The 24,072-nt window shown below is 38.6% G+C and overlaps 2 protein-coding genes across 3 annotated transcripts; both read right to left on the reverse strand.

Annotated features, from left to right (window-relative positions):
• Positions 1-1,855: 1,855 nt before the first annotated feature.
• Positions 1,856-11,381, reverse strand: LOC308386248 (uncharacterized protein). Of its 2 annotated transcripts, XM_080865666.1 has the most exons (4): positions 11,179-11,230; positions 3,839-3,938; positions 3,422-3,517; positions 1,856-2,249 (listed from the first exon to the last, which is right to left on the reverse strand). In XM_080865666.1, exons 2-4 carry the CDS (start codon positions 3,920-3,922, stop codon positions 1,917-1,919), a joined length of 513 nt encoding a protein of 170 aa, XP_080721792.1. In that variant the 5' UTR covers positions 3,923-3,938; positions 11,179-11,230; the 3' UTR covers positions 1,856-1,916. The 2 variants fall into 2 exon arrangements, with proteins under 2 accessions (XP_080721792.1, XP_080721791.1); XM_080865665.1 differs by lacking the exons at positions 1,856-2,249; positions 3,422-3,517; positions 3,839-3,938 and adding exons at positions 4,123-5,278; positions 5,479-5,514 and having other exon boundaries at positions 11,179-11,381.
• Positions 11,382-14,189: 2,808 nt separating this feature from the next.
• Positions 14,190-16,571, reverse strand: LOC308385773 (apolipoprotein D-like). The gene is made up of 4 exons (XM_080864898.1): positions 16,384-16,571; positions 16,162-16,292; positions 15,880-15,965; positions 14,190-15,283 (listed from the first exon to the last, which is right to left on the reverse strand). Exons 1-4 carry the CDS (start codon positions 16,492-16,494, stop codon positions 15,051-15,053), a joined length of 561 nt encoding a protein of 186 aa, XP_080721024.1. The 5' UTR covers positions 16,495-16,571; the 3' UTR covers positions 14,190-15,050.
• Between the last annotated feature and the right edge of the window lie 7,501 nt (positions 16,572-24,072).

The raw sequence follows: 24,072 nt of genomic DNA on the forward strand, positions 1-24,072 counted from the left end.
CCTTCAAAGTTGAACTGAGATCACAGCATGCTTTCTTTGTTCGATTACAAAAGTTATGTTGTGTAAGAGCTGCACCTAGAGCTTATTATAGCTTCAGTATACCCACTTTTTTTTTTTTTTTTTTTTTACATCTGTGTTTAGGTACACAGTCAATATTTACTTACTGGATATCACACACACTGATCAATCAAGAGAAGCATGCTGTACAAATTTGATTGATCATGAGCCAGCTTTACAAAATAAAACTGAGGATTAAAAAGGCAATATCTACTGCAGAATAAATTGATCGCCTTTTTGTTTTTTTTAAAGAAAAATGATAAACTGAACACAAACAAAACCTTTCTATCGGGTTTTTTTAATTATTAGAAAAATTTCCTAAGATATTGTCCTCACCTTAGAATAAGAGAACTTGCATCACCTGAGCCTTTTTTAGCAGGAGATAAGATTACAATATGAAATAAATTATTACAGCAGACATTTTCATGTTCAGAAAATAGTTCATGTCTTAACTGAAGACTTTTCTAATGTCGGTTGCTTCATCTTTATATTGACTAAACAACTAAAGCTTCATCCACAAAGGAAACGATTCCCAGTGAGTCGAAATCAGTGACATTCGGTAGTGATTACAGACGGAAATATTATTTACAACACAAAGTGAGCAGAGGCAAGGCAACTTTCCTCAGATCAGCAATTTAGTCGCCTACAAATGAGAGAGCAGGATACCAGTGATTGACTTATGGTAAGGTAGTAAATACATTAGAGCTTTACCTAGTCAAATAGAGCCTGCTAGCAATCATTTATCACCTTAACAGCTCTCCCTTTGTCAATATCTTTTAACACAACGACAATGTCTAAAAGAATTTCCAAAAGGAACTTGGAAATTTTCCATATCTACATCACTGCACAGTAACACTGTCAGGATGATTTATTTTTAGATGCTGATGGAACTCAAAGTATATGGTGATGTTTTACAACAATATATTTTATAGTTTATCAGCTCCTTCCCAAAATTTAAGTATCTTAATCATTTATTGAAATATTGATCAAATAAGTGAAAACTGTGGTGACATCTTTCACTATCATTAGTTTCTCATATTTCATTTAAGGTGTAAAAAAAGGCAGGGACAATGTCATGAACATATACACTGTAAACCCGAATCAGTTGACTGAACTTAAAACATTTGTGGAAACTGATTATCTCAAAAGTTTTAAGTACACAAACTCATCTTTTATAAGTATGGGGTACTCAAAATTTGTATTTATTGTTAACTTAAAAATTTTAAATTATATTTTTATTTTATTAATTGAGCTTTACTTAAAAACTATATACTTTAATTTTAATATTTTTGTGTTTTTTGTAGTTTACTATTTTGATCGAACACAATGCAATTATATTACAAACTAAACTCAAATTATATGATTATTAATTAAAAGATATTTATTTTTAAATGTTTGAGTGTAGACTAGTAAAAAAAATTAGAGAAATTCATTTACTTTACATTTTGTTTATTTAACATTTTTTATGGAAATGTAAAAACATCACTTAGTATTTTTATATAACCAATAACATGGACATTGGCACCATAAAGTGAGCATTATAAATTCAATGTAGAACATGTATCTTTTTATAAAATCACAAAGGACAACATCAGTCCTAATTGCATCTTACTCAAAATACATAAATTCAAAATAAAAAGTCAAATACTAATCACTTTTGTTTGAAAAAGAAATGAAAAACAATTTTATAAAATGGGTACAAATAAAGATGATCATCTTCCAAATAACCAAAGCAAAATTAGGTAAACTGATGGATTTAAATCCACCTAAAGTCTGTAGTAAACTTAAAGTGCTTAAAACAAAGTGCTCAGTAACAGAGTGCATGTCCTAACAAACATTGCCTTATATTCCTTCTAGAACTACTCTTTCAGCAACAAATCATTTTTAAGAGCATGTAGGCAGGGTTTCAGAGGTTTGCCGTCATCAAGCCCCATGAAGAATTTTTGGACAAAGGTAAATGTGTGAACGAGCTTCCTGGGGTAGTCCAAATGCAGAGCATAGATCAAGCCAAACAATAAGGCAAATGCATCTGCAAATCTGGGAATATCACGCATCACCAAGTCGCCTTCCACCACAACGGCCATGCTTGAGGAAGTAAAATGGACAGAACTGGTCTGGGAAGCGCCGTCGGTAACCACTGTGAGAAGGGCAACTGGAGTGTCAATGAGGGTCGACTCATCCAATGTGTCCGCCTGGAATAGACAGTATCAATAAGTAAGGTTGGTTTGAGAGAATGTGACAAGCAAGACCTGTAATCTAGCAAAAAATTCAGCAGTGTAGTGGGTTACTTTGTAACGGATTAGGGTACTCTACTTTTTTTGAAAAATGTACATTAACGCATTAGCTTCTTGCATTACATAATTAGTATGTTTGTTTTTTTTCTAAAAAAAAAAAAAAAAAAAAAAGAAGTCATTTTTTATTTTATGACTTTATCTCAAAAAGAAACTAAATCTTGACTTCAGCCTTGTTTTTGGGGCCACCTGCAGCGTAGCCGAAGTGCTGTGATACGCCTGTGCCCTGCTCCTGACCCTGTGTGTGTGTATGAGGGTTTTCTAAAGAGAGGGTATTTTGCTTGTACAATTTGGTAGCTGCTAGTATTAAATTCCATCCATCCATCTTCATCCGCTTTATCCGAGGCCGGGTCGTGGGGGCAGCAGCCTAAGCAAAGAGGCCCAGACCTCCCTCTCCCCAGCCACCTCCTCCAGCTTATCCGGGGGAATACCAAGGCGTTCCCAGGCCAGCCGAGAGATATAATCTCTCCAGCGTGTCCTGGGTCTGCCCCGGGGCCTCCTCCCGGTGGGACATGCCTGGAACACCTCACCCAGGAGGCGCCCAGGGGGCATACTTAACAGATGCCCGAACCACCTCAGCTGGCTCCTTTCGATGTGGAGCAGCAGCTGCTCTACTCTGAGCCCCTCCCGGATGGCCGAACTTCTCACCCTATCTCTAAGGGAGAGGCCAGCCACCCTTCGGAGGAAGCTCATTTCTGCCGCTTGTATCCGCGATCTCGTTCTTTCGGTCACTACCCACAGCTCGTGGCCATAGGTGAGGGTAGGGACGTAGATCGACCGGTAAATTGAGAGCTTCGCTTTTACACTCAGCTCCCTCTTCACCACGACGGACCGGTGCAGCGTCCGCATTACTGCAGCTGCAGCCCCAATCCGTCTGTCGATCTCCGGCTCCCTTCTCCCATCACTCGCGAACAAGACCCCGAGATACTTGAACTCCTCCACTTGGGGCAGGAACTCATCCCCGACCCGGAGTGGGCACTCCACCCTAAAGGGTGGGTATTAAATTGGATTTAAAAAAATCCATGGTGTTTTATCTCACTGGCAGAATTTAAGTGATGCAAAAATACACTTACATTACATGTCTTGAAGAATTCTGGGTCCTCCTCCCGCAGGTATACAGGAAGGGCACGAAGCACTGCAGTGCGTTTCACGCTGATATCAGGCGCCTCCTAAAAAGGGAAAAGAAAAGTTCATTGAACACAAAGTTTTCAGGTGTCATTCTTTGGGGAGAATACATGTTTATGAAACTGCATGGCATGTGACTCTACATAATTTTGGAGACATTTCTTTTAAGACACAACCTTTCTGTCTCTTATGACAAAGAGTCTGTATCTTACTCATTTGACAAAAATCCTACACAGTATTTTAAAGTAACATACCAGATCAGAGCTGTAATCTGTATAAAACACAAATGTTCAAAGCAAGGAAAAATTGAGTTTTTATCGGTGAAACTTTTAATTTGTGTTAATTTTATCATTATCAATATTCACCTGAAGATCATAATGATTCAGGATGGTTCGCAGAGCCTCTGATATCTTGCCAGTCCGTGCAGCCTTCTGTCTGTATAGAGCCATAAGTCGTGGTGTGTGTCTGTCAGGTTCCGCAGGTTGATGTTTGTGACTCGGTGGAACTCCGCACAAATCTAAAATAAAACAGGACAAAAACATCCAACATGAAGCCAAATTACTGACCAAATTTACATCTTATCATTAAAGAGGAATTGCCCAACTTCTGTCTAACCTTGTTTTATAGATGTCCTATGAAGTTTTTTTTTCTTTTTTTTTTTTTTAATTGGACCCGAACCACAAGCACAAGTGTATCACAAAGCTGACATATATTTTTGTTTGTTATCTATTATTTATTTATGTGTTATTTATTTATTATCTGAATCTGAAGAGATCTGCTGAACTTGCATTGTTTCATGTTAAACTGAAGAAGAAAAAAAAAATCAAAGCACAGATACCTGAGAGTCAAATCGCAGAGCAGGCCATTTCTCTAAGAAGTTCTTTACCATTGGGTTGTCTTGAACTATTTCATGGCGACGAAGTGCAAAGGTAGTCTGCATCAGTTTTTCAATCATTACTTTGTTGGGCTCAGTCTTCTCAACCTCATTTTTTATCTGGACTCTCATATCCTCCAAACTGACCTGATCTTCTCCTCTTGGAAAGTTTGGGAGGTAGTTCACCTCAGCTCTTCTGGCTCTTTTTATGTTTGAGTGGGGATGCTCTCCTTCAGGGTTGTTAACACTCCTCCTGCCAGCGTTGACAGACACCTCCACACATCCAGATCTGGCTAGCTTGGTGCGATAATTTCCCATCTTGAATTTTAAACTGGTCTTCCAACCATAACTTCCATTCCTACTTCCAGGCTCTTTAAGACATGGATGAGTGGTAACAAGAGCTTCTGCTGCCAAACCGACATCTCCATCACTCGGATAGGCTTTGAAGGTGTGCATCGCTGAAGCCATGGTCTCCAAGATGTTGTGCTTTTGGGCTCGAGTCAACTTCAGATGTTTTCCAGACATCTCAAAGGCTCTATTTCCCTCCTCAAGGAGATGTTCAACTTCGTAAGAAAAGGTAGGTACTGGGAAAGTGTCAGGCCAACACTTCAGACGCTGAGCTAAAGGCACATGAGGAAGGATGTCTGTATCAGAACTTGCACAAGAACTGACATCACTTTCAGATCTCACTACTTTTAGTGTGCCCTTCTCCGGCAACTCTTGAATATCCAGTAGGCAGGTAAGTTGCCCATCAAAGTCGGGGTCTTCGTATTGTAAGGTAAACTCAAAGTCCAGCCTTGGGTTGAGCTTCTCACGGAGTATGGTGATTAGTTCTTCCACCGACTCAGGCCGCTTAGTTAGAGAAACCTTCACAACAACATCTGTGGTGAGGTGAACTCTCAGCAGGAACTTTTGGGATACTGCCATCATCCTATGAATAAAACAAGGAATGGAGATGATTTTTAAAAAACGAATCATCTCATATATAAAAACACTGTACATCATACCATTAACCTTATTATGGTCAGTGATAATTATATACTCAGCCATCATTACAGCTTTCAAAAATTTCAAAAGTACACTGTACATTTCATGACAAAATAAACACTTAGCATGGCAAAAAAAACTTACAATTACTGCTGTTTACTTTGAGTGCAGTCTTGAATTCTATGGCCGATCATCCAACAGTCCAAAATATAGGTAAGAATTTCAGATGTTACAAAGTCACAGGCCATCATTCCATTTAGTCATGGTAAACAGTAACCCTCTTTTAGTTTTAAGTTTTTACCATATAATCAACATTGTCTCACCATGTATAAATTCTGTTAAGTTGAAAAAAAAAAAAAAAGAAGCACAGAATACATATGAATTTACACTGCAGTCATTTTAAAAAACCAAGCCAAACTGCGGGATAAATCTTTGCAAAGACACATTGTTATGCAATAGTACATACTAAATCAGTGAGATACTCGTAATATTACACAGAACTTCTACTTACAAACTACTTCTTTTACAGCCTGCTGCTTAATGGTATTTTCTTTATTTTACCTCACACACAGCTTCTGCATTGTGAAACTGCAATGATAATGAAAGGTATCTTGTGCTTTTCATCTGAAGTTTATATATCCAATTAGAACTTGGTAATTAAGTTTGGATTTACTTTGATTTCATAAACAAGTAAAAAACAAAACAAAACAAAACACTAGTACATTTTTTACATTTATCTGACAAAACAGTCTATTACCCATGTATATCACAAAAATGAATATATGTACAACATATGCAAATTACATAATGCAAATACACTTTCAGTGTAGAAGTATAAAACGTTTTGGTGTCAAAAGTAGTTTTCCTTCCACATAGTATGCAGAAAGGGGCAAGTTGTCATTAAACTCAGACATAGAGTGGATAGCTATACAACTTGGGTAGAGTCCATATGACCTTACATGTTCAATGTAGTTTGACTTGTGATCTTTGCAAAGAAATGCAACATCATTGTTAACAAGGAGAATTTTTTCGATCTTGCTAAACTGTGGCAGTCCCCCATCCTCCCCCACAGACAAAAACATTCCAGGACTGTAAGTTGTACCATCAACAATGAACTTTGATGTGCTGTAAATTATTCTGCTGTCGGTTTTATTCTTTATGTATTCTTGTGCAACTTCAGGAAGATCTGAAACCGTGACAGAAGTGACATGTGACGACTGCTGATGTGGCTGAAAAAATGTTGGTGCACTGAGGTGGTAGGCCACCATGTGTTGGTGCCGTGTTGCTAATGTTTGCAACACATTCTTAAAGTTTTGTGTGTCATGTATTACCCGCTTGAAAAACCGATGCTTACCCTCAAACCTCATTGTCCATAAATGGACAAGTGGTCCAAAAGCACGTATAAGAGCTGGGTAGTGCTCTACATAATGATGTTTTGGAAGCAGTCTGAATTCAGGAAAAATGTCCTGCAGCACTTTTCTATGTTCATCTATCTTTGACTGCAAATACTGTATGGTCTCTTCATCAAATCTTGGGCACAGCATTAGCTCAACAACCTCTTTCAAATCCATTAACACTGTCCAAGAAGCATCTTCCTCAGGAACTACATTACCAATCATGAATGGCAGTAGTCTCAGCAGTGTGCTATTCTCATGGCCATTGCCACCAATGGTTCTCTTTGTAGAGAAGTTCTTTGGGATGGGCTTTGGTTTGTCAATTTTGTCTGAATGCTGGTAAGGAAAAGACAAGATTTTCCTATTCAAATGCTCAAGAGTAAAATATTTCCGCCGAATCATCTCCTGAATACACATGGCCAACTCCACAGGTACAATGCCTTCAAAAAGGTCATGCAGGACATCAGGCGGGAAGCCTGTAGTTGTATGAAAATACTGCAAACTTTCAGTCAGGATGCATTTCCGTTGCACACCTTCCTGACTATGACCATCCCCATGTAGGACTTCCTGCATATTATGATCATAACTGGCTTTTGTTCTGAGGCTAAACTTGCCATCTCCAACATCATGAGACTGAATTAGGTCTCGTGTTGCATTGCAGAACCTGCAAATAAATCCTGTTCTGAAAGACTGGCTAAACCCAGCCAATGAGTGGGCTGCCAGATTGTCAGATACAACGCACAAGACAGTCCCTTGAACAGATTTACCAAGGCACTCAATAAATACACCATCTTGCTCAAGAGTTTTTAGATCTTGTAGCAAAGGACCAAATGCTCTTTGATAGCCACACCTTTGGAGATCAGGTACCTTACATAGTGCTGCTAGCTGAATGACATGTAGACCTGAACGGTATTTACTTGGCAAATCAGCAAACACCCAGTATACTGCACACAGTTTGTGTATTTTCCTTGAAGTGCCCAATGGATTAGCAATTTCAAGGTCATCAATGTACAGTATCAGTGGCAGTGAAAGCTCTGATGAAGATAGTAACTCGTTTTCTTGGAAATACGACCCATCTTTATGGCTTGTGTAAAGACCCTGATGTGAGATATTTGTTTCCATAATTCTGTTCAGAATGTCTGTATGTTGGAACATTTTTTGGATCATCTCAAGTATAGGGACATGAATTGCTGTACAACCAGGCTCTAAGAAATACTGAACAGGCATTACCACAGGGTAGTTTTTTTCTATAAACCTTTTTCTACGTTTATTTGAACAAAGGTCCTCCCCTTTTGCTGTGGCACAAGCAAAAATATTTGCATCATTTACAGCATTAAGCAAATCATTAAGGATAGTATCGGAAGGAGTAATCTGATGCCTTTGTAAAACATCGTGCAGAGTTACTTTAATGAGGGGCTTTGACAAAGAAAATATTTGTGTCAGAGTATCAACTATTTCCTGAGAAGCCATTTCAGAAACATGAAGGATACTTTCCATCTTCAGGAACAGTGAAGACAAATTCTTGTGTAGCTGGGCTCTTAATTGCCTGGTATCACAAACACTGTCCACTTCAGGAAAAGCCAATGCTTCCAAATGCTCCTCATTAACATCCTCAAGGGCAAGCTCACCAGTGCTTTCCACTGGGCTGCTGTTTTCTGTTGACACAAGGTCATCGCAAATGTCCAGACTACCTGTGTGTGCTTTACTTTTGTGTGTATTAAAGGATGAATACACATTTGTGAGGTAACTACAGTTTTTATAAGGGCAAGCAACATTCTCATGGTTTTTTAGGTGTTTTCGTAAATGACTGAATAATGCAGTCTCTGAGAAAGGCTGCTTTAATTTGCACAAGGGACATGTAAAAAACACAAGAGCTTCTTGTGCACCTTGACTTGCACCAGTTTTCGATGGCTCATTGTGAATCCGTGACAAATGGATTTTCAATGCATTAAATGATTTGAATGTACAAATGCAAGACTCATAGAGACAAGGCAAGGGACTAACCTTAGAATAAATGCTGTGGTTCAAATGGTAATGCTTAAATAACTGTGCCCGGGTGTCTGAGGTGACTGCACACAATTTGCACTTCCAATCCATTGGCTTATTTGAAAAACTTCAGTGAACATCAGTATTACAGTTCTTAAAGGAAAAAACAGATTACACAATTTCAAAGTAATTACAATTAATGCTCAAACTTTCAATCACTGCATGGTGACTGTAAAAGGCCAAACGTTGTCCAACATTCTCAATCTAAAGATAAATGTAGAAAAAAAATGAGCTCAGTTTTTAATTTCAACTACTTGTAACTAGAGGGCACATCCTTAGTGTTTCCCCTTTCAAGAACAATTTTAAAGTGCAAATCACACCTGCTTAGATGATCTATTACTTTACCATGCAAATAATTCTATTTCTATATTTATATAATTGCCAGTTTCTTGACAAACATTCAAGGAGATCTACCGTTTTTTGCAACGTGAGCCTTATGGAATGCAAAATGTTTGTTTACTCACTCACACAACTTAGGTGCCATTTTGAGTCCTTTGAGAGATATTTAGATCAATTCCTGACCAGCCTATATCCATATAATGAAAGTTGTTGGGGCACTAGACACTGCAGCTTTTACATAAAGCATAACCTGCCACAAAACGCCATTATTTTCCCACTGTTTTGTTATGAATTCCAAGCACTTGGTAGCATCTTGGTTGTGCTTTGTTGTCATCATCCGGGGACTTTTACAAATGTTTAGTCACACTAGTTGGAGCTCAACTAGATAGTGTTGAAACCAACACATAATGACTGCACGCCATTGTAGTTGTAGTGAAAGCAAAACTTTCAGTCCGTGCTCTACGACGGCAGTTGGGTAGACAGAACTTGCTACTCCAAATGTCAACACGGTTTGCGTGTTTCTGGTTTACAAAATTTCCTATAATTTCGTACACAACCATTGCAGAACACAGTGAATGTTCAGCCAAGACTAAAATGACCATGGTGTCCAGATATGACATCACAGCTTTGGACATCTTTTTAGCCAGGAGTTAACTGTAAAGGTCAGCTTTAAACATACCCGAATCTTAATTATATACGCTCACAAACACCACCTACTGCCAACAGGGCATAACATACAACTCCCTTCAGTTACATCACACATCCAGATTATGAAACTTTCAGTCAAAATTTGGGTTTCTAAACATTTTTAATTTTGAAATACCCCAATCAACGTATCTAGACGTTTTTTGGGGGACATTTTATATGCATTTCAGCAACTACTGAAATCTGCACTTTAAGGTACTTAATGAATGGTTTCTTTTAAAAATTAAAAATGATTGAGTATTTTCACATCACATGAAAATATAAAATTTTAATACAAATTTGGCCCTACAAAAAAATGGAAACTCAGTAATCAATATAATGGAGACTCTCTAAACATGAGCGAATATCACAGTAAAATTGTTGATTGGGATTTACACATTCGATGTATCCTCAGTAATTTTGTACAATTATACAAAATTATTTTATAAGAACTCAACAACTGAAGAAACAACTTACTTATGTGACTAAATATGAAGTGTTATAACTTACCACAAAAGTTGAACTGTGCCACCGACCCTTGGTAGATCTGCACATGATAAAAAGATGCATTATAAATAATAACACAGCTATTAATAATTATACTGGCGGGGTACATTAAAGATGTTAATGTCACAAAATAAAATAGACTGGTTGAAAAAAGTACAAGGTAATGGTAATGGGGGGAGCCATGAAAATATATCTTTTCAACATGATTCAGTGTGACAAAGCAGGGGCATGATTTAAAAAAAAAAACAAAAAAAAACAAAACAGGTCTTTTAACCTACAAATGTTTTAATGGCCATGAAGAAAGGACTCTTCAATAGATCTTTCAACTCACCTGTGTTTACTGTCTCCACCTGAAATTACTTGCAGTCCGAAGTTTTTTTCTTCGGTCTTCAGCCTTGGAATAAAAAAAATAAAAATACTGAAAACCTTATCAGCACACTAAATATACAACACCTTGCTATATTTCAATCTGGGTATTACTTTTAATTGTTTAAGATAGAAGTTGCCACTGCTAGCTAAGTCACTTTTGAATGATGCTAATGAGAAGAAGAAAAAAAACTCGGCCGAACAATGAGGCTGCTGTTGTAAAAACCCCAACGTTCTTGCGTTGGCAGCGGGTCGTTAAAATATCACTAAGACACTTTCTTTATGTGCAATTCTTATTAAAACTGTGTTTTAATCGGTTAAAACTGTAAAACTGACGATATCATCGGTTTGAAAAAGAGCGCGAACAACAGCGAACAACAATTCCCTACCTGGGTCTGTGCTGTTTAACACAACAGCGCATTCAAAAACAAGTTAATGCCTGCAACATATTAATATACTTGCTTTTTTACGGAAAAAATAACCATAACGAAGGTTCCGTTTTACTTACAAGTTTCTCCAAATGTGCTCTCCGGTCGCTCGAGAAGGGCAGCCATATTGAACAGAATTTTCTGTCAATGTCGTTCAGGTTAGAGAGAAAACGTCATGACGTACAAATGCGGAGCTCGAAAAAAAAAATTTACTCAAAAATCATAATTAAAAAAGCAGTATTTACTCTTAACTTCTAAGCCATGTACAATTATAACTGTTTGAATCGTTAAGAGAACAGAAAAGTTTTAAGTTGTTTCAACTTTGTGACGCATTTCAATTGTTGTATCCACAAACTATATAAGTCAGGTGGACTGTTGGGGTTTACAGTGTACTTATACGCTAATATACTAAAATGTGCCCATCTCTGTGGCCAATTCTCCTCATATTCCTTAAAAATTCTGATTCGTCTTGATTGCAGAACACTAAACCAGCTCTTGAGCCTCTTGAGGATGCTCAAGGGTGCATGGAAATCTACTAAAAGAAAGAATTTTTGTTTTTGTGAAACGTGTTTTGGAAGTTTGGGTTATCGGGCCCCTTGTTATTGGAAATTCAGTCACTGTACAACCACAAGTTTTGTTCATGGCACAGTTTTTACAGTTCAACAGTAGAAACGGTGTAATTCTTTGTGTAATTCTTTTCAGCACAACCTCAAATGTCTACTAACTGGGCTGTTCAGCCCTAAACAACAGAACTAGTTCATAGGTAACAACAAGACATGTTACCCCAGGGCAATGAACTCTGCTAAGGCCGCCCTCTCTCACTGATTCTGTTTAAAACTTTTCATAAAAAGAATTTCTAGGTGCAGCCAAAGGGTGTGACTTTTGTTGATCTCTAGATCAGGACTGTCAGGACTGTTTGGGTTTTCTTTGACAGCTACGTTCTGTTGTTCCAGGCGGCAGCGTTACGGTTGCCATGGTTACAGGGCGACGCTCTCTCTCTCTCTCTGAGACTGTGTTTCCTGGGTGAGAGAGCGCCTTTTCGTTGTTGTTGTGCTAAGCTAACAGGCAGAATGCTACAAGCATATCTCTAAAGAATGTAGCATCATGGGCAGTGTAGTCCGTGTTGCAGGGAGAATGGACTGCCATACACGTTATGGGTCTGTGAGCGCGAGGAGCGAGAAAAAGGGGAGTGGAAAGGTACGAGTTGTCATCGAGGAAAAACGGGAGCTGGAAGCATGTAAATATAATAATAACCACTGCAGCCAAGAAGAGTGCCTGACGAGCCCAGTTGTAAGCTATTAGGACTCGACTGTACACAGTGTTCGTGTTTTCCTCCAAAAACTAAGTTCCGTTGGAGCAGCCTTTCAACGCCTCTCTCTGTCTCTCACAAGAAAAGTTGACCCACACAACAAAGTAAAGCTATTTTTCGGCTACAAGCCGACAGGGACCCCGCCGTATTAGTCAGAGGTCCCTTTACTACAGTTCGGAGTCGCGGACCTTCAGTAATAGTAATAAATCACACAGCAATAGTACATTCACGTAGTTGTAAAAAGCATGATAATATATTAAGTAATCCAAAGTATTCAGAATACGTTACTGTCATTGAGTAACGTAACGGAATACGTTACAGAATACATTTTGGGGCATGCATTCTGTATTCTGTAATGGAATACATTTTAAAAGTAACCTTCCCAACACTGGTTGTGACAGAGCCCCTTAATATCAGTGACATTACAAACATTACAAACTACTGCATTACATGTTAACTGATGTTGTTATTGTTGTGTGTGCCTTCAATCAAGAGTTCAGAAAAGCTTATTGAATGGTTACAAGGTAAACAAAGGTCCTATAAGTGAGGCAAAATATCGTTTTCGTTGTTTTGTCTTTTCATCAGTTTGTAATGATCTTAAGAGCCTAATTATCCTCAGGAAACGAAGAAGAAAAACAAAAAGAGTAATAATGACCAAAAAAAGGACAATTAGCAAGAAGAAATGAAAAGGTGCCAAAAGCAGTATATTTACAGCTGTAAAGAGGGGTGATAAGAAAACTACATACAAGGTGAGAAGTTGACTCAAGTTTTGCTGGGATCCACAACTTTGGCTATACCTTTTATGGACCACGTATCATCACTCCTGAGAAACACAAATAGAGTACTATTAATTCAACTGTGAAGTAGTAGGAAAGGGACTCCATTAATGTGTCTGAGCTGAGATCACAGGGACCAGAAGTTATATTACAAAGTTATGAATGTTGATTTGCAACATTTTTGCTTCACTTGTTCCCTATTAAGATGTAATAGTTATGACACATTGTAGTTATGTGGGTCTTGTTTTCGTGAACTTAGATTCCAGTAAAAATGTCAGAAATCTTTCCTTTGTTCAGGTCTGTTTCCTTTTGGGTGTTTTGCATACCACATGTTGCCACACCAGATCTTGTGGATTCACAATCACTATTCTATACTGTGTAACAATTTTAAAAAAAAGAAAAAACTAAAAAAAGAACAATTAGGAATCATTCAATTACATGAAACACCTGTTGATATTCCGAAAGTACTTGTATGTGTTTTATAACATATTTAAATAAATAACATCAAACTTTTAAGATTGCAGTTTGGTGTATTTCCCTTTGACGCTATTAAAGTTTTCTTGCCTAAACTGTTCACCGATGTCATATGGTGGTCTGATGCTGGTAGGCACCGAGTGTATGAGCTCCTACATAGCAGCTGACGTGCCCAAATTATGAAAACACTAACTATGACAAGCAATAAAATATTTAATTTATCCAGATCCCATGTGTTTCTGCTTCTTAATCATTATCTGGTTTGATTAGATTCATATAAATATCTTGAAAAACACGAGGATGACTGGCTGTTGACTGGCTCTAGATAAGGCTCTACTATGCCCATTTTCTGATTGGGTGAGCAGCCTACAGACTGTGTACAAAGTCTCCCACTGCTAACTCTTCACATGATCAGAAGATAAAGTCAGTGGATCAGGTGAGTAATCACAAAGTACGAGCATTGCGAAAAAAATACGCACACACACACACGGTGTGATATTTATAATATTGTGATTCTAACACCTTTAACATAACAGTAAATGCCAGCATGTTTTGGTTATGCATTGGTGTTATTGCTGGTAGAGAACTTGCACTGTCAGTCAATGACAACCTTTCAGTTTGCTCCACATTATAGTTTTGAATTGTTATTTCTCACAGTCCTACATGCATAACAACATGAAACAAATACATTCCTTATCTAACAAGCATACATTTTTCTTCTATGAACCAGAGACATTCAGTGAAAACCTACATTTTAATTGATTATTTTAAATTTGCAAACTTTGGAACAAATGAGTGTTCTAAATATTAGTGACTATAAGTTTGTCTAACACTTCTGTCATCTTCCACATTAAATACCATCTAACCTTGTTGGCTTTTCACCTCCAAATAATCAGATAGTATTCGTCAGGCTTTTGTTTTTGCATTTTTTGCTTTTTCTTAGTTTGTTGTTTTTTTTTGGTCTTTGTCGGCCTAGAGACCGGTCAGTGAACCCCTAGCAACCAATTACAACGATCAGTTATAAAAATGTTCAGCAGAAGAATGAAAAGAGATGAAACAATTGAATAATGGATGTAACTTTAATTTATACAGAAGCTTTATAGTTTTTTAATTACCAAAAGTAGCTTGTTTCACTGATTATTGTAAGTAAATAAACATTGTTCTGTTAATCAAATAATATCTTAAATGAATACCTTAACATGCTGATATAGTACCAAATGAATATTTTAGATGTAACTTATCATTTAAGTGAAAAATGTACTAAAATTGTGACAAAATTCTCTGGCCCTAAAGAATTCAAAGGATTAAAAGGCCACAGAGTAATACAGGTAAACTGAGTAGTTTATATAAAATATTCAGGAAGGAAAACTCTAATGAACATCTGTATTAGAACTCAGTTACACAATTCACAGTTATGATCTGTGTAGGTCATCTTGGAAGTGTTGATTCCTTCTTCATTCAGCAGCTTTTTAGCATAAGCCACAATTACGCAGGGCAAGGTGGGCGACCGTGAGAAAATCCAGGCGTAGTTGAAATGGAATCTCTTAAAGATGTCTGTGCAGGAGTACACTACAGAATAGGTGGTGTAGTCAGTCGACACAACCCAGTATGGAGAGTAGGGAAGAACTGGAAACCAAAAAAAAAAAAAAAAAAAAAAAAAAAATCAAAGATACTCAGACAAAAATGAACAAAACAATACAATTTTCCATTTAAAGTTGACAGGCTGTAAAGAGAGATTTCTTCAATATATATTGTACATTTCTATGTAGCCATATTTGCTCCTCTCTTTGGGCAACAGACTATAATACTTTGATTACATGACAACATTTTCAGAAAGATTTCATGTCAAATTTTTACTTATATAAGTGGCAGTATAATCTACATGATGATGATTTGGGCATTCATTAGGCTACAGTAAGAATAGTGATCACGTGTTTGGTGTCACGGTTTTTTAACGTAAATACTACTGTTAGCATGCTAACATACGAGCAGTGTTAGATTATTTATTCAACACCTTGTCCTAAAAAGTGCAAAAGTAAGCTTGTTATAGCCTAAACCAAGCAACAATTTCCAAAAGAAAAATTAAGCCAATACAGACATGCCATACAACTTTTAAGAGCCTGATCATCCTTATGAGAATAAAAGGCAAGCGAAAAAAAGAAAAGCAAAAACAGATAAAGAAAAACACTGTTATAAAAGAAGTTGATAAGATGGGTACTTACAAGATGTGAACTGGACTCCAAGCTTGGCTGGTTCTTTTGGTTCCATGACTTTGGCTGTCCCCTCTACAACCCACCTACCGCCATTCCTGAGACATACAAACATGTGCACAACATTATATATTAAAAGACTAATTATTTCCCAGAATTTTAAGTCTACCACACAGACAACACAGTGGTACGAGTCTCCTGATCTAATCTGCCACACCGGCAGACAGACAGAATAAGTTAAAGATAAATTTTGCCCTGCTGAATCAGCATATGGCCCAATCCTTCATCACTTACCGTACTTTTAACACCTGAGAGGTCAGTACTCGCACAGTCCCATCTTCCCTCATAGAATAGTTTGCCCGGATGCACTCTCCTATTGCAAAGTAAGCAGGCAGCTTCTCAATCTCGTACCACTCTCCCAGGTACTGTAAACAAAGACAAGCCATTAGTTCAAACTCTTTATATACCGAGTATACATAGACAGTAAACCAAAAATATTATGCTATTTGTGCTCACCGGTTCAAGGATGAAGTCAGATTGCACCTTTGGAGTAGGGCAGGGACCCCAGTGAAAAGTCTGAGCCGAGATCACAGGGACCAGCAGGAGGAGAAAGTAGACAGGAGACATGCTTCCTTCAGGAGATCGGGGAAGATTACTAGACGTTATGCTGCACTGGTGTGCCTAAAGCTCATCGTTTGTGTCCACTTTGTTATTAACAAGGTGGGGCTCATGTGCACGTCAGTACTGATTAGGCAACCCTTGTGGCACACCAATGAAACAAAAAAAAAAAAAAAAAAAAAAAAAAAAAAAAAAGGTCACTCAACAAGTTTTCAGACAAAACACAACATCCTCGATTCTGACATGAAATAAGGGGAATCACTTTTTTTTTTTTTTTTTAAGAGAAATGACAAACCCTTGTTGCTTGTGTATAGTGTAAGGGTTACAAAACACCCCACATTATTCTCAGACTTATTTTATGATGCGAGTTGCTGAATAATGTTTTTATGCCTGTAGTCGTTTAAGTAATGACTTGAAGGTAATGTGCAATGTTAGGAATCTCTTCATCTCTCTGTGTGGGCTTTCAATCTTTGCAGAAAAATCACACAATGCTACACCTGTTCTTCTGGTTTCACACGAAACCTTTCAAGGTTCTCCTTATGTTCAGCATTATGTAAATAACAAAGCTCAAAATATTTAAATCGGAATTTCAGGTTAGAAGGAAAGAAAAACTGAATTGGTAGCTGCTCTACTAAGCCTACCTCCCACTCTCAACACACCATTCTCAAGTTTAGGATTAAGCCTATAGAGCTCACTACTCTTCTTCACCTTTTCACCCCTCTGCAACCTACTGATCTCATCTGAATATCTCCTCCTTTGACAAAAACAAAGAACTGCATTCTCTGCCTTGTTAAGTTCTTTTACCGAGAGAAATCCTTTAGCAGCATGGTCCTTGACAGTTTGCAACTCTCTTTTAAGATTTTCCTCAAGATTTTCTTTAGTCACGCTAGACGCAAAGCTCTCTTTCAGCCGTTTCCTCTTTTTACTAAGTTCCTGCAGCAAATCTTTGAATCTAAGAATCCATGCAACCATCTTTTTCAGACGAGTCCACGAAGAAAAATAATTAACTTCATCGCACCATCTTTGTATTCATTTGCATCAACAGCATTAACTAAAACGGCCATTTTAATCTCTGGATCATTTGAAGAGATCTTTCCAAAAATCAAGGTTCACTGGCCAATTAATTTCTGGTTGAGCAAGAAACTTTGGCCCTGACAACCAGGAATCATCCATTTTTACCTGATTGCACCTAAAAGGTAAACCAATGGTGTAATGACCATCAACCAACTTAACAGAATCCATCACTGACTTCATAAACTGCTGATCTTCTCTAGACAAAGCAAACTGCTCATCCTGAATACATTCTGGAAAATCAGCCTTCATTTGACGTTCCCACAGCTCATCCAATCTTGCCACGGAAATCCTATTGACACTCACATCAAAAATGTCCGTCTTACAATCCTCTCTGAGAGGACCATTCACCGTCCAACCCAGCATAGTTTTTACTGCACAGGGACCTCCATCCTGACTTCTAACAACATCCCATGGCTCTAAAGCCTTGGGCACATTAGTCCCGATCAACAGGTCTACCCCGGAATTTATCTCCAGTATCTTAATATGGCGCAAATGTGGCCATCTATCGAGATCTTCCTGTCGGGGAATATTACATTGATGAACAGGCATGCTTTTCTGAGTAAATAAGTCAGGCAAGTCACAGTAGTGATCTAAATCCAAACCAGCTACTTCCAAATCTGAAACAACATAACTACTGACCATTTTCTCCTGACCCATTGTCCGCAAAAGAATGCCAGTTTTCCTTCCTGAAAGATTCAGCCTATTCATGAGCCCTTCAGTACAAAATGAAGCTGAGCTCCCAGGATCTAGGAAAGCATAGGTTATCAGTGACTGATTACCTTTCTTGGCCTTCACTCTAACTGGTATTATGGACAGAGCACTATTTTGCTCACCGGCCCCAGTAACACCACTGCTTTGCACAGCACATGAAGGACCTTCATCTGGTGGTTCTCACCCTCCTATAGTTTGCACTGAAACACTTTCCCTCTGCTTGGAGTGGATATGTAAGAGTGTGGGGTGTTTCTGTTTACAGACTTTACACAAGAGACGTTTCCTACAGTCCTTGCTTCTGTGCCCAATGCGCAGACAACCAAAACACACACCATTCTCTTTCAAAAAAGATAATCTTTCACAGTGCAACTTTCTTTCAAATGAAGGACACAAATCCAACATATGCCCTGCTCCACAAAACAAGCAAACCTTGGTCACAACTGAACCACTCTCTCGCCTCAATACTGGCTCAATCTTCCACCTTGGCCACAGTAGTAGCAAAACTACTCCGCTTAGCCTTAGGGTAAAACTGAGACTTACCATTCCTAGCCTCTTTTCTGATGGCTGTCAGAGGATCCTGTATATCTCCAAACAATGGGTCACTTGTGATCTTAACTTGCCTTTCAACAAACTCAACATCGCAAAAAACCACTTTACGTTGAAACCTCTCCTGCAGATCGCAGACAACATTCCTCCACTTATCCCTGAGCTTATAAGGTAACTTTTTGTATACCTGCTTGCATATTAGCAGAGACATCCAACTCATGCAAGGACTCAACGTCTCCCATTGCATTACAACATTGCCTTAATAAAAACCCATATTCCTGCAAAGCCTTCACATCATCAGATTTTATAGGTGGCCATTTACTGACCCTTTCAATGTAGGCAGCAGCAATTTTCAGCGAATTGCCAAAGTTCTCCTGGAGCAAAGATTTAGCTTTAGCATATCCATACTCAGCAGGGATATACTGACAGCTTCTGACCATTTCTCTTGGATGGCCTCTAGTATATTGCTCGAGAACATATAAACAATCCTTAGCACTGTGAGCTTGACTCTCCACCATGTGCTCAAAAGCTCTCATAAATGTTTGATATTGCAAAGGAGCACCATCAAATAACTGAATGTCACGCCTTGGTAGCAAAAACAGAGACTGCTGCTCAGCCAATAAACTTGTAATTTCATTTTGTTTCTTCAAAACTGACTAGATGATCATGACCCCCACCAACTTGCATTGTATGTGTAAGAGGTTTTGATTGTGCGTGAGACTGCGACATCATCTGAGTAGTTGAAACTGCACCTGGAAATACTTGATATAACTTCGCCTCTGACTGTTCCAACAAAACGACCTTAGGCTGAGAAATATTCTTAACCTTGGGCCTCACATCCAATACATGTGCTTGATGATCACTTTCATCAACACCCTGATATGGTCGCTCTGGTAACACAGTATTGAACGTCGGAGCATTAGGATTTAAAATGCCTAAACGCCCCTGCTCTCGTTCTAAATACGAATTCATTCCATCAGATTTACCATTAACAGCACTTGAGACTCGGGACATTTCAGAAGCTTTTAAAACATTCACCTTTGCTGCTGAGGCTGCTATTTCAGTTTCTAAGTCAAGCAGCTCCTTTCTTTTCTTAAGCTGTATTTGTTCTTCCAAAGCATGCTTTTCTTTCAACAACCTCTGTCGAACAAGAAGGGCAGCCATGTCAGCTTCTGCCATTATGAGTGCTGACAAGGCAGATGAAACCATTGAGCCACTGAGTGATGATTTACTTTTCCTACAACTTCTGCTTGCAACATTAGAGATGCTATCACTTTGATTAACATCATCTATCGCAGCACCTTTACCAACATTCCCGGCGTGCCTAGAAACACCAGAACCATTTCCAGCAGGTAATACATCAGAAGACTCAACACCAGGTGGATTTAAATGTGGCAAATCAAGCTCAGACACCTGATTTCTACTCTGCAGGTTTCCCTTTGCATCATGAAGCCATTTCTTTATCTCTTCCATAAACTCAGTATTATGTGCTCGCACACTTCTAAACCAAGCAGTTTGTTTTTCTTGCTCTTATTGAGGAAGCAAAGGAAGCAAGGTTTCATGCAGACGAGTTGCCTCATTAAGCAACACAGACAAATTCTCTGAGCCTGAACAGTGGAAACATTATCTTCAGATTGCTTTAATTCTTTAATAACCTTTATGACCTTTTTAATTTTATTAATCTTAGTGGGATGTTCTGTTTGAAGTCTTTCAATCTGATTCTCCAAAGCCTTAGCAGTCGGTTTCGGCTATCTTTTTTTCCATCCACATCACCACATTGTATTAATTGGTGTGTCTCCATTTTTTTCACAACATTACAAAATCCAAACGCTGAACTGCACCTATGCCACACAGCCTCATTCCAACACATCAACTTGATGACATTCCCTTCAATAAACCTTGGACACACACAACAGGAGAAATATCCCCCTCTGCCTATTAAACCTAACTCACTCAACCTAGTCTTCCGTACATACTAGCGGTGGGTATTTATGTACCTCCATACCGTCAGCTGTGAGGAAGACAAACTGTCTTAAACACAAACTGCGGCGGTACTCCCAAGCCAATGGCTTCAGCTGCCTGATGCACAATAACTAGAAAGCAAATCAGTACAACGCCTTGTGCAGCTGTACTGCTAAAACCTAACAGGGGAATATGACTCCTGACAGAAATCTATTTTGTGTAGCCAAAGGCTTAATCTAAAAGCTGCGTGGACAAAGGCAACAGCAAACTATCATCAAACTTTCTGCCCAAACTACACTTTTCCCTTCAGATTTTGACAATGGTAACTGTACATCTATGTCGACTCTTAACAGCTGCTTTTGCCAACCTATCTGCGCTTTCATTACCCAAGATACCCACATGAGCCGGAGTCCACATTATTACTACATGTTTATCTTGGTCAGACAGTCTATGATGAGCAAAAAGAATGTCATACAGAATTTGCTGATGGGTAGTTGTGTAACCCTGTTCAATACTTAATAATGTGGAAAATGAATCACTGCATATCAGTACTTTTGAGACCCTGCTGTCCTCCACCCATTCTAGAGCCAGCAGTATGGCAAACAATTCAACTGCATATACACCCAGACGGGGTGATGTTCTTTTCGCAATCTTGATATTCAACACCGGAATTACCACTGCTACACCAGTTGCTTCTGTCTTAGGATCTTTTGACCCATCTGTATACACCTGTAAAAAGTCACTGTATTTGCTGTCCAATCTGTTATAGAATTTTTGACAAATATCTGTGGTCACTTTCCGCTTTCCAGTGTCCGTTAAAGAGCTGTCCACGACAAGACACTTCAGTGTCCATATGGGACGTAAAGGCCACAACACTGTCTGATTAAAGACTTTGTCAGACACTTTAAAAGTTCTTGCACCATCATCTCCAACCCACCCAAAACTATTTTTAAAAACCTTCCCTCTTTCCCAACAAGCCCCTAACGCTTTAACAGGATGGGTTTCGGCATGACCTTTCAAATTTATCCAATAATTAACCAACAGCTGTTGCCTTCTAATACACAGCGGCATTTCTCCTGATTCCACTTGTAGAGCACATATTGGCGTTGTTTTAACTGCCCCTAAGCAGAGTCTCAGTGCTCGAGCTTGAATTACATCCAGCTTCTTCAAGGAAGTCTTAGCCGCTGATCCATATACCACACACCCATAATCCAATCTTGATCGAATCAACGCGAGATAAATACTCTTAAGTGCAGCAAAATTAGCACCCCATGACAGTCCCGCTAAACACCTCAAAATATTAAGAACCTTTTTACTATTCCCCACAACGTGCTCTACGTGATGTTTCCAAGTCAATCTCTTGTCAAAAACCACACCCAAAAACCAAAACAATCCACCCTTTCTAACTCTTTCCCATACAAGTACAACAATTCATTACCCCCAATTCTCTTATTTGTGAAAAACATTACTTTAGTTTTCTCAACAGAAAATTTAAAACCCCAGTCTACACCCCACTTTTCCACTTTACCTATCCCCTCTTGAAGTTTCCAGACGAGATGGTCAACATTCTTCCCCCTCACTACATCAAAGACAGCAACCACCACCTCTTTATTAACTTGCGCTTTCCTGATATCATCTTCCAGACATAAGACAGGATCTACTGTCCATACCTTATTAAAGAATATTAGCAATATATTTAATGCTGCATCACTTAGATTTAGGTTTCTTCCTGTTAAAAGGGAGTTTTTCCTTCCCACTGTCACCAAAGTGCTTGCTCATAGGGGGTCATATGATTGTTGGGTTTTTCTCTGTATCTATGAAGCGCCTTGAGGCGACTTTTGTTGTGATTTGGCGCTATATAAATAAAATTGAATTGAATTAGATGTTTCAGCATAACATAAGATAACCTTTATTAGTCCCACACGTGGGAAATTTGTTTTGTCACAGCAGGAAGTGGACACTTGATCTCATTCTTCCCTGGAGCACTGTTCCTAGTTCTGCCCAAAGCTCTTTTCAGTTCCCCAATAGAGAAGGGACAACCCATTACATCCGCAGTACTGTCCTTCCTCCCTAAAGCGTCAAGATATCTTTCTTTAGTTCTCTCACGTCCTCGTTTACTTTCCTCTGATAAATTTCTCCCACTATGTACATCAACAAAAGTACTTGCCAACAAATCAGCTTTTTCCCCATCAGTAACAGCTACTCGACTATTCTTTTCAAGAATTGATAACTCCAGCCTCTTCTGTCACCCCCCATTTTCCTGATCATCCCCCACACTTCCCCCAATTGAGTATTACTACCAAGCGTACTACAGAAGCCTCTCCAGTAAGTTCTCTTAGTTCTTCTTATTGTACTTCTGACTCTTGCTTGTGCTCTTTTGTAATCAATTAAGTGTTGAAAATTATGAGACCGTTTGACCAACTTAAAGGCTCCATTTCGTTCTCCAACTACTAACTGATATTCATCATTCCACCATGAGACGTCTCTCCTTCTAGCTTTCCCTGTTGTCTTTGGAATAGCCTCCCCAGCAGCACTTAAAATACATTGACTGATTTTACGAGTCATAATTTCGACACTCAAATGACTTTGAACTTGTAAAAGCTTCCTCTCACAAACCCTACTAAACTTCCCCCAATTCACCTTCCCAAACACCCACTTCCCCCCCCCCTAACATTTCAGGTACCTGTATGAGACCAAACCTTATCTTACTCACAACCAGATAATGATCACTACCAAACGACTTATTGTTTACTCGCCATTCACATAATGGCGCCAAAGAACTAGAAGCAAAAGTCAAGTCTAAAACAGATTCCTTACCAGAGCTAACATCAATTCGTGTCTTCCTCCCATCATTCAAACAGACAAGATTTTTACTGTCCAGAAATTCCTCTAACACTCCCCCATTGTAGTCAGTTTTGTCACTCCCCCATAACAAATGGTGTGCATTAAAATCCCCACACCATATAATATTTCCTTTCATGTCCAATTCCTCCAGCTTATTTAACGCTAACTTTTTACAAGGATTATAAAAATTTACAACCATAATCACCTTCCCTCCCATCCAAACCTGTATCACTACATACTCCAAAACCCCTTCCCGGTCTCCTATCTTGTACGGAATACCTTCCTTAATCAACGTAAGACACCCACCACCAGACCCTTCTTCCCTATCACATCTAACAGCAACAAACCAATACACTCTAAAATCCAAAAAAGGCTTCAAGTATGTTTCCTGAATACAAATTAGGTCAAGTTTTTCCGCCTGTGCGTAAATAAACTGCTTAAAATCTTGAC

This window comes from Rhamphochromis sp. 'chilingali', assembly GCF_963969265.1.
Source record: "Rhamphochromis sp. 'chilingali' genome assembly, chromosome: 18".
NCBI classification, from domain to species: Eukaryota; Metazoa; Chordata; class Actinopteri; order Cichliformes; family Cichlidae; genus Rhamphochromis; species Rhamphochromis sp. 'chilingali'.